The 10962-nt window shown below is 48.8% G+C and overlaps 1 protein-coding gene across 1 annotated transcript; it reads left to right on the top strand.

Annotated features, from left to right (window-relative positions):
* The first annotated feature begins 296 nt into the window (after nucleotides 1-296).
* On the top strand, nucleotides 297-1694 carry AKAP5 (A kinase (PRKA) anchor protein 5). Its single transcript, XM_009703031.1, has one exon. The coding sequence runs from the start codon at nucleotides 297-299 to the stop codon at nucleotides 1692-1694; it is 1398 nt and encodes a 465-aa protein (XP_009701333.1).
* Nucleotides 1695-10962: the final 9268 nt, after the last annotated feature.

Below are 10962 nucleotides of genomic sequence, written 5' to 3'. Positions count from 1 at the left end.
TGAGAGTGACTTTGGCCAGCAAAGCCAAGGAGAAGCCTGTTCAACTTCACGTCTACCAGGGATTCCTTGGAGAGGTGATAAAGCGAGTAATAAGACAAAGTGGGAGTTATAAAGTGGATGCGATAGCTTCAGCAGAACTTCTCTTCACTGCCACATCCGCTCGTTAAAGAGTGACTAACGTTATTTTGAAAACAATCTGAGGGAAAAATGCACGTTAAGCATCTCTGCAGTTCTTGTGTCTGATGCATTAATCAAGAAAATTGGTAATATAACACAAACGAAGGAGAGGAGCAAAGATGGTGAAGGCAGCAAAGGAAATTCAAATGGAGAACCCAAGAGAGGCAGAGACTCACAGCACAGGGGCGACGTGCTCCCCGTCGGAGGAACAGGCAGAAAAACCCTCCATGCTCTGTTTTAAGAAGCGGAAGAAGTCCTGTAAGAAGGGGCTGACCGTGAAGGATGTGTGTGAAGGAGCCTCGGAGGAGAAAAGCCAATGCATCAGCGCTGACCAAGGGGAGGCGAAAGTTTCTAATCAATCGCGATCCTCCAAAGGAACCTGGGCAGCCATCAAAAACCTCGCAAGACCTCGGAGAAGGCAGAAATCCTCCTCGCGGAAGAAGGTGCCCTCCGATTCCCAAGTGCGGCTGGAGATGGATGCTGAGGAGAGCTGTGCACAAGGCTTCCCGAAGAAACGGGCGAGCTCTGGGGTGAAGATGCCCTGTGTACGGTTCTCCAGAGGCAAGAAAAAACCCAGCCCCTCTGAAGCAGTGGAGGAATCGGAGGGCAGTGTTCAAGCAAATGAAGTGATGGGCATTTCGAATAAAGCTAGTGAAGAGCCAGAGGATTTGGCCCCGACGGACAAGTGTGAATCCTTCAGCCCGGTCTCTGCGGAGGAGGACCAGGATACAGGGAAGGAAAGTGCCAACTCTGTTGGGAAGAGTGAGCCCTTGACAGAGCCCACACCTGATGCAGAGGAACATATGGAGTGCACCGCTGAGCTGGAAATAACCGATTCAGAGACAGTTGATGAAACAGCCCAGGATAAACTGCAGGAGGGGAGCCTACCCCAAACCACAGTCCATGTGGAAGGTGGGGAAGTTGCTCCCGAAGCGCCCGTTTCCCAGGATCAACCCGACAGTGCCCCTGAAACCACCGAGCTGCAGGAAACCCCTAATACCTGCAAAGAGCTGCCTGAAGGGGATGAATCAGAAAAGAGCATAAATCTTCCTGAGCAGTGCAAAGTCGAAGAGACTGTAATGGATTTCAGTCAGTCGGCATTTAAAGATGAAGCAGGGAGCGTGCAGGGCTGCTCCAGCCATCAGGTGACATTAGAAGCAAACACATGTGCCAGTGTCGGCATCGTCATCACCGTCACCGAAGCTGAGGACTCTGACAACACCGACTCTGACCAGGCCTACGAGCCGTCCCCGGTTTTGCACCGAAATAAGCAAAAAGGGAATAAAAAATCAAGCGGGAGCTTTGATTTTGGTAAAAAAGAGGGTCCCGAGGCTGGCGGTGGTCCCCAGGCAGAGGAGAAAGCTCCGGGCGACCATGGGCACAGAACTGGGGAGCAGTATGAATTGCTTCTCATAGAAACCGCGTCTTCCCTCGTGAAGGCTGCCATTCAGTCGTCCATAGAGCAGCTGGTCAACGAAATGGCCCTGGAACAGAACAAACACAACAGTTTTCTGTGATGGCACCGGTGCCTCCAAAATAAAGAGTATAGGGAGTGACTGAAAGCTCCATTTGGCCTGGGGGGTGTGCGGAGAGCTCGATGGGCTCCCGGGGCCGAGGTGTAGTTAATTCTGCATGCCCGTTCAGTTGTGTGTCTATGTGAAACAGGTCCTGGGACGTGGGGCAGACCCTGCTACGTCCCCTGTGGCTGGGGCTTCAGACAGCGCCATTGACCGCACCTGCGGAAAAATGAAGGTGTCGCAGTGACTGTGTTTTCATTTATTGGCATCTTTATGTCAAGGCCACGTTTCTGCCATCATCCATGCCAGGTTTCTCTGCTGTTCATGCTGTAGATCTGCATGTACCGTGCGTCTAGCGAAAGGTCCTGAGAGGTGGCAAGCGCCTGATCCATTGCTGGGCTGGATTCGGGGCACGTTGGACGCAGTTGGAGGTTTGCCCTGGGGTTCGGCGGAGAGGAGGGAGGGTGAAGTGACTGCAATGTTAACACGAAGACGTCAATGCCAGACAGGCTCAGGCCGGTGTTTAGTATTGCAAACAGGTACTTGCTACGTACAGATGCCAGAAACAGTGGTCACCCCTGCTGTCGCATCGCATGAAGGCGGATGGTTGCAGCGAGTGGTGGTTTTTCATTCGGCCTTTTCCCCTGTCACGAGCAGTCTGTGCATTTCCAGACATGTTAAAGCACAGCATCAGCCGCTCGCCTTGCTGACCCCGGGCTGCACGAATGCCAAGAAAATGACAGCGCTTCGTCTGCCGGGGAGGGAGGTGGGGGGCCGTTCTCGCACCATTAAGCTCAAGGGGCAAAAATTTCCAGTGGCATCAGCAGCGCTGGCTGGGCAGGAGCGTGCCTGCTGCAGGCAGCCCCTCCTTCCTTCACCTTCCTCCACCCCAATCACAATGTCATGGTGAAGCTGTCCTTGGACGTAGCATATTTTTGATAATCGGCATGTGATATAAATAGCAGTGAGCTGCATGCATGTTAGCAGTCAACTATTGCCTCGGTGTTGACATAGTTTGGGTAGCTGCGATGTGCTGCTGGCGCTGGAATTGCTTTGATTTGGTCTGAGCACCGCTGGCGTCCCTGGGTGCTGGCGGCAGCGTGTCCCACACCGCTCCCGCCTCGCCTGACTTCAGCCAGCCCGAGCATCCCTCGGGAAATGTGCATTACGCCCGGCTCGCTGCTGCCGGGCTCTGGCTGGCTCCGGCACGCCACGTAGCTTGCTCTGAAACATGCAGGGAAATGCCCGAGTAATCGCACCAAAGTCCTCAGGGAAAAAAAAAAAATCTAGATGTGAGGGCCTGGAGACATGGATGTAAAATGCCTGGACAGGTCAATCACCGTCAAAACCCATGAACTGCCCTGCTCCGAGGGGGTTTGCACCAGCGTAGCGTGTGTGTGCGAGCACTGCCTCTATCCACCAGCTCTCCCAGAGAAAGGGGCCTTGTAATAATTTGGGATTGCATCTGCACAGCTGGGATTTACGTACAGCTGTGGGCAAGTCAGCCTGTTCTTCTGAGAAAATTCTCCTGCGTATTTCTCAGCCGATACAGAAATAGCAGCCTCGCTTGGCAATTGCTCACTGACCATAGGCGGTGTGCTGAGATTTCCCTTCCCAGCGTAGGATTTGGATTCCTGTTAAAATACAAGGGCTGTAAACTTTCCTAGTACCTGGTGTGCAACCACATTTTAAACTTTGCTAAAGCACCTCCGTTGTTATGAGAGGACTGTGAGCGGTGAGTACCACAACTTGTTTCTGTGCAAGTAAAACTTAAGAAAAATCAGAGGTTGTTCTAAAAAAAAAAGTGTCTTCTTTTTCTGTGAATTTATTTAATAAGTTATCAGATATTGATAATTCAGTGTGTACAATTTTAATGGCTTTGTACTGCATACTGGTCCTTCCAGATATTTTGCCATAGTTTTGAAAGGGACTTTTTAAGGACTTTTATATGTACCTTTGGAGCCGCTGCAGCACCCCAAGAAGAGCCATACTGATGCTGGAGGTTGCTTGTGGGATTACACCAGGCACGGCGGCAGGTCTGTGCCGAGCAAAGGCCCCAGCATCTCTGTGGGGTCCCGCTGGTGCTGGCTGCAGAGGAGGCAGTCTGGGCTCCAGTAAAGAAACACAAAATGATCCCACAGGGCCAGGCTGTTATCTTCGGTCAGCTCGGTAAGCAGCTTCAGGATGATTTCATGGTTTTCAGTATCACCTTTTAGGTGAAACACGTCTTCAAATGAGGAGAATGGCAGAAATGCTTTAGTCCAGCCGAGCCCCTGCGACTGTTGCTCCGCGTCCAGGGTTGTGTTTGCATCCTTTCTGTAGCTGTTTTTTCCCTCTGTTATAGCTGTACATATAACTGATGATTATTTAATTAAAGTTGAATGTACCTGTTGTTTTCTTGCCTTGTGATTGAGTGGGCATCTACAGAGAGATTTTACACATGAAAGGATAAACTCATAGTAGTGCTCTGTTGTGTCCATCTTTTTCAGGCAGCCATACCGTGAGCGGAAAGAAATCTTAAAGCTGGTAGCAGACTTGAATTCTTTGGAGGCTTGCTCCTCCTGTGCTCTTTCATAAGGTTTCCCTTTGATTGCTGGCCAGTCATTTCCACTGCAAAGTCCCGGCTGCCCAGGGACTGCTATAAGGTGTTTGTGAACCATCTCCAGCGGCAAAGAAAAGCCGTCCTGCTGCCCGACAGTTAAATTCCCTGTCGGATGCCCCGTACCGCCAGAGGAAAGTGTTTGAGGCTCTGCAGACTGACCGGGGTCAAACACCGCTGCATTCGGAATGGCACAGCTCTTGCTGGTCCCAGGCAGGTGGTTTGGATTTCTCTGCGAGCTGCCGGCTCATGCTTTCTGCTCCCAAGGCTCCCGGTTGCTGTTTCCAGGCACACGGTTTGGTGCTGACAGGGTCCGCGGTGGGGTTGGCACCTCGGGAGGGGGAGCAGCAAGTTCGGTGCTGCGGCACTTTCTGTTACGGCTCAAATGGGCCCTGTACCCTAATGCATTATTTTTTTTTTTTTGCATAACATCTTTCATGTAATTTCTCAAGGTACTTTATAACATCCAGAAAATATGGGGGGAAAAAAAGGTTATACGTTTTTAATAGTATTATTACTATTTATTCTTTCAGGTTTACAGAACAAAATATAGACTCATAACAGCTGCTAATGACTTAATTAAGACTCTCTACTCCTTCATTATGATTACAGAGTTGAACATCAATAAAACATTTATTCTTTCAGAGAAGAAATGATACATTGACTATTGCGAAGGAGTACTGGGCCAGGAACCCGTGAGGACGTGGTTGTGCCAAAGCACCAAAGGGTGGCCTGGGTTTAGCACCACGTTCCTCACCGACAGCTGAAATAAATTGGAATAATACGTAACCTTGTCTTATAGCCCCATTTAGATTGCTTTTGGGCTGTCCTGCTCCTTATCCAGGAGTTCGTTGCTTGCTGCCCCTCTGAATTTTGGAAGAGGTTGCTTTGCAGTAGCATCTTAATGAATTGTTTGGTTCCTCTGCTCACCCCACAGCCTGCGCTGCTGCTTTTCTCCCAGATGTTTCCAGCGCTCTCCTCAACAGGGACAATTCAGCTTTATATTCAACAAGTCCCCTACCCCTGCTTTGCCGTGTCATTTTGAATATTTTCATTTCCCACAACTTTTTTATATTAACAACAAAGAAAACAGCGTTTATATAGCATAACTCATGGCCAGAAAGGCTTCCAGGGGTATATAAACTTTTCTGTTACGTCAACACTGAGCCCAGTAGAAAACAAGTGTGTCCACTGAAAAGTTCCTTGTGGAAATTGCTGGGAGACAATGATGGCACAAACAATATTGTGTTTTCTTTCCTTCCCTGGGACACCAAAAGTGCATTAGAAATGCGCAGGCTGCTTAGGTCCAGGTCTCCAGCTGCTGAAGGTCACTGCAGCTCCGTACGCTTCAAAGGGCCAAATCTGCAGCAGCCAGGAATGCGGTGTTTGAATCTACGATGCAGTCCCTGCATAAATGATGGACAGTTTCATATGTGTCCTTATGTATAAAAATGAAAATCCAGGAGATGTTTTTTTCTTTTTCACAAATGCGTGTAAGGAATTGAGTGAACTCATGAACTACACAGGAATCCTGGTCTGTGCTTGGGGTGGATGGGTGGAAGCCAGACCCTGCTGATGGCCCCATGTGTTAGGGGCAGTGAGGCCCTAATATTGCCTGTCTTATAGATACAGGGTTTCAACATGGGTAACTCAAAACAATAAAATGCTCCAAGAGAGCAGATTGATTTAAATAATTTGCTTAAATATTATTTTACGTATGTAGTTTTATTCCCTAGAGAAATGGTTCTTGTTAGCTCTTGTTGAGTGGTATTAAAATAATTAAACACTTTGCTACCAGATAAAATCTTTCTATTAAATGTGATTTTTTTAAAAAAAAACAATCAGAGGATGTCATTTCTTTTACAGTTATTTAAGCAACAATATTGGTTAACATTTTTTAGGAGGCACAACTTTCACATTTCTTTTTGCAGAGATTTGTGAAGAGCACAGTTCTGTGCTAAATTATGGGATTTTTCTGCAGTGGGGTGAAAGTCCATTTAGCTGGAAAGTGGATTTCAGCTAAAGTACCCAAAGCCAGCATTTTAAAATAGGTTTTGTTACATAAAAACTGACAAACATGCTGGATACAAAAGGAGGGGGAGACGTTAGGAAAACACGTTTTGCAATTCAGATTGCTAAGATGAAAGTACCATCTGCAGCTAGAGCTGACTGGCAGTCGCCCCATCAGTCCTTAAGTTAGACCTAGCAGTGATTATCCTTTCAAACCTCTTTAATCTGGGAGAGGAGACACCCCCAGCCCCCCCACCAAGGTGGGTGCCCCAGGGAGGTCCCTTCTGCAGGTACCGGTGTCCTTTCAGGTGGTGCCTTTCCAGCGCCAAGTCCTTACCGGTGCACGGACACACCGAGCATCACTTTGCTGTTGTCCCAGAGAGCAAATTTTTAGTCTTCAGAGGGATGTCATCTCTGCGATCTAACAACAGTCATTTGTGTCACGTTTGCTCTCACGGTTTGCCATTTTAATGAAGACACGAGGCTGAGGTGCCGATGCGTCAAGGCTCAGTGCTGTGACAGTTCCCTGTGATGGGAGACTGGTGAGATGATGGCAGCTGGGTGGGAAACACAAATACTCTGACTCCTACGGGGCTTCTGAGCATCCCCACCACGGAGGAGGAGCGATGCATCCCCTTGCTCCTGCCAGCAGCCTCAGCCACTTGCTTTCTGCCTGCCAAAATCTCCCCCAGACTGCCGCTGCACAAAGGCGTCGGGCGTTGTCGTTGCAGCGCGGGCGGATGCTGCGCGGCATTTCGTCGCAGCCCAGACACCCTCCAACTGAATTTGCATTTAGTTTGCTAGCTGGAGCAAGGCAAGGAAGGCCGAAGCGCTGAAAGTCTCTCGTCCTGAATCTCCCTGAAGTTTGTAGAGCAGCTGTGAGCCTGTGGGCACGACACAGCGGGCTGGGGGACAGGCTGGCTCGCCAGCGTGGGGCCGGCAGGCGTGTGCAACAGGCACAACAGGAATGCAAACCTGCACCCTGCTTGTTACAGTGATGAGTAAGCACCTCACAACCGCACCGCCAGGATAAACAGAGGCTGGTAGAGGATGCTCGGCCCCTAATGACAGGCTTCGGCGCCTGCTGTGCTGGGTCTGGCATTGCTGTGGGGTGGTGGAGGTGACCGCTGCCGGAGCGGGTCCCTCCCGGGATGGCTGCGGGGAAGGAGAAGGTGACGCTGAGCATCAGCTTCCACCCCCAGCACAGCGGTGCTTTCGGCCAGAGCTTGGTGGGGCTGCATGCCTGGTGCTGGCACTGGCCCCAGCACCAGCCCCATGGAGGCCTGGCTCGATAGTTGACACGGCGCTTCTGTCTACTATGCGGTTTCTTCCCCTGCATCCCCACCGATGGCTCATGGCCCTGATTTCCCTGCCCTGATGCCTATTGCTGGCTTTACATCCTGCAACCAGTGGGTTGCAAATCCAGCGCCAGGAGGGATGGAGGGCTTTACACCACATTTTCTTATGCCATTTGTCCCAGTAACAGAGGGTTAATATGGACTAAATTTTGCCCAGCTGCAGCTGGAAGCCTTTAGCAACATTGCCCTATGCATCCCTGGAGGGTAAAGCCACGCGCGGGCTGCCGTGCTGCCCGGGACCCTGCAAAGCTTCCCAGGGGCATCTCTGCTGAGGTGAAAACCAGGCTAATTCAGCAGACAAGGTGGTTGAGCTTTGCTGCACCTTTGTTCTGAGGGTGCAGCGTCTGGTTTAGAATAGTTAGTGGAAACATTTCCTCTCTTAGGCTGCTTTTGAACTTGTGTCATTACTTTTTCTTTATGAAACATGCAAATCCTCTAAATGCTGCGATTGCTTCTCGGGGAATTCAGTCCTGACACAGCTCTGGTTGTAAGTATCTAACTGGCATGTAATTGAGGGCAGATCCATCCTCATCACCTTTTTCCCTCATGATTTCTTGTTGTTTAGAATATGTTTTCCTAGTGCTGGACTGCTGGGAGGCCCACTAATTTGCACTCCTTTTTTTGCATACCATGGCAAGAGGGGGAAAGAGAGGGCTGGGTTTTATTAAGCAGTGAAGCTGAAGATGCCTGCAGCGGTATGGCACGACCTGCTGTTGGCAGATTACTGTGGGAGGGCTTTGACAAACCAAGAAGAAACCTCTTGCTTTGGCCACTGATAGCTCACAATCCCATTCAATGACGCTGAGATCGCTTTTCACTGCACTTCTGAAGGCTTCGCTTACACGGGATTTACACCTTCAGCCTCCAAAATAGTAGAAAACTATTCAGTATCAGCATTACCCTCTTTCTAGACAGGTCATGATAGTGGTATTTCATGGTTTTATTTTCAACTGCAATGCTCACTGGTTCAGGTTTACATCCCGACAGCAAATTTGTTTTCCCTTTTTAACCTTCTCAGTGTGCACAAATGTCCCAGACCCCTCTGGTGTGGGGCACTGCACCCACGGACGGGCTGTCAGCCCTTCCACACCCCCTGCATGCTGCTGCCGCCCGATTTTGCTGTGATTTGACAGACAACATGTGAGCGAAGAGCCTGCCCGAATGGCTGGTGTAGCCAGATGGCTGAAGACACGTGTTGTAACCACAGTCTGTGCAGAAGGTAAAATGAGCTGAAGTGTCTTTTTTTTTATCCTGCGTGGAGATGGGGCGAGCACGGCCTGGCCATCAGCATCACCTCTTGGGCAGCCAGCAGCCAAGTGTTGGCATTGCTCTGCCCAAAACTTCAAGGTGGAAGAGGTAAAATCTGAACATTTGCAGGTGAATGTTCAGAGGGAACCGGTTACCTTTCAAGGACGACCTGTGCAAGTAACGGGCGTCAAAGTCTTGCTCCTCTGACACCAGTAACGCAGGAGAAGTTCAGCCTAACACTTTTGTTGCACAAGTGCTACCAAATGACATCCCCAGCCAGCACTGCAGGAGGTGAAAAGTAAGTTTCTCAGTAAAATAACAAGACCCCATGCCGCAACAGGGGATAAGGACCCTTTTTTCCACACCCTTTACTGCACCCTAAGCAGCCCAAGAAACATGGCCTCTGTCGGACCCGGCCTGTTCAGCATCAGCCCCTAAAAATATTTCAAAATAGCTATCTCGAGTTTGTTTAGCATGCTTTGGTCATTAGGCCAGCTAACCTACAGGCAGTATATTCAAGCCAGCACCCCGATACCTGTGAAAGTGATGGTACCCACTGCAGCACTTACGGGCATTTCAGAGGTTAACTTGAACTGGCCGAGGAGTCTGCTCATGATACGGGGCTTTGGCAGGGGTCTGAGCCCCAATCTTCCCATATTTTCATAAAACATGACCTGCAGAGCCCACAGACAGGGCACTTCAGTGGCTGTGGTTTGTCAGCTCTGCACCCTTGACGCTGGGACCCCTTTGCAGCACAGGGCAAAGCTCTGGGGACCATCCGGAGCTTTTAGATGTCCAGCCTCCAAGAATCACCACCCTGTGGCGGTGATTTTGCCCCAAAATTTGCCCCCAAAATTTCTTTGCCCAAGCCCATGTACATCTATCAACCAATTGCAGATATCTGGAAGGAATCACCAGCATCACTATTCCACATACTGTGACAAATTCTTTTATGTTTTCATGAAAAAGAAAAACCACAAGAAATGAGTATTTGCCAAGCCCAGCTGTGCAAGTCAGGCAGATTTTCAAGCATGCACTGGCATAAAGGTTAAGTAGTCAGTAATTCAAGTGTCTTCTACATACAGTAATAAAACTTCTTATGATGTATCCAGGAGCAGCTGCTGCCCTTGCTTAGCAAACGTAACTGTCTTCTAAAAGTATTTTCTATTCATAAGACTTAGAGAGAATGATGTTTTCAAGTTAACATAACTCAGAGCTGACGACGTCTGTCTCTCAAGCTTTTTCTACTGCTTTAATTATAACAGCACTTTAACGCTTGCAGTAGAAAACTGCTGAAAATGCATTTCTTGTATTGCAAATGATGCAAAAAATGCCTTCTGCAGATGTCTGATGTCACAGATGTTCAGTACTGCAAAGCTTAACCAAAAAGGGGTGTGATGATAAAAAAAAAATCGCTTACAGTTGTAACTTTTCAAAGATGTACTGACCACATACATGAACACAGTGCTGTCATCAGCTTTACTGATGTATTTGCAGTCAGTACAACGGGGTCACTCCTACAACACATACGCACATATAGCTAATAGACATTCGGATTTTTTTACCCGAGTTCATAGTTTTTATTAAAGCTCCCTTTTAGTGGCCAAAAAATGAACAAAACTATCCTGCCCACAAACCTGAAGATGACCTGTGTGTCCCAGAGATGCCTTTGGGCGCTGCCGCTTGCTGTCCCCGCTGCTGTCCCCAATACTGAGCTCTATTTCCACCACCCGGTTATCTTTGAAGAGACATCAAGGGCCATTTGACTTTCAATATCAATTAGTTCAGGCAAGTTAAGCATCTAGTCGAAGTTCCAAGGTGTTCATCTATTGACTGAATAGTCTGAAGACTCACTTTTAGCTCTTCTCTACAGCTATACCCACCTCAGCAGACACTCCTCTCTGTTCTTAAATTAAATGTAGGAACCCAAGTGAAGCAAGCAGCACCCGGAGAAGCCAGCCCACTCGGTAAAGTGTCGCACACAAATAGGGAATGACTATGAGATATGTTTTGTTTTTTTTTTTTAACCATCATGTAGAACTAGAGGTCCGTG

The sequence above is a fragment of the Cariama cristata genome, unplaced genomic scaffold, assembly GCF_000690535.1.
Source record: "Cariama cristata isolate BGI_N322 unplaced genomic scaffold, ASM69053v1 scaffold19086, whole genome shotgun sequence".
Lineage (NCBI taxonomy): Eukaryota > Metazoa > Chordata > Aves > Cariamiformes > Cariamidae > Cariama > Cariama cristata.
Note: the sequence above shows the minus strand (reverse complement) of the source record. Positions and strands in the feature narration are given on the sequence as shown.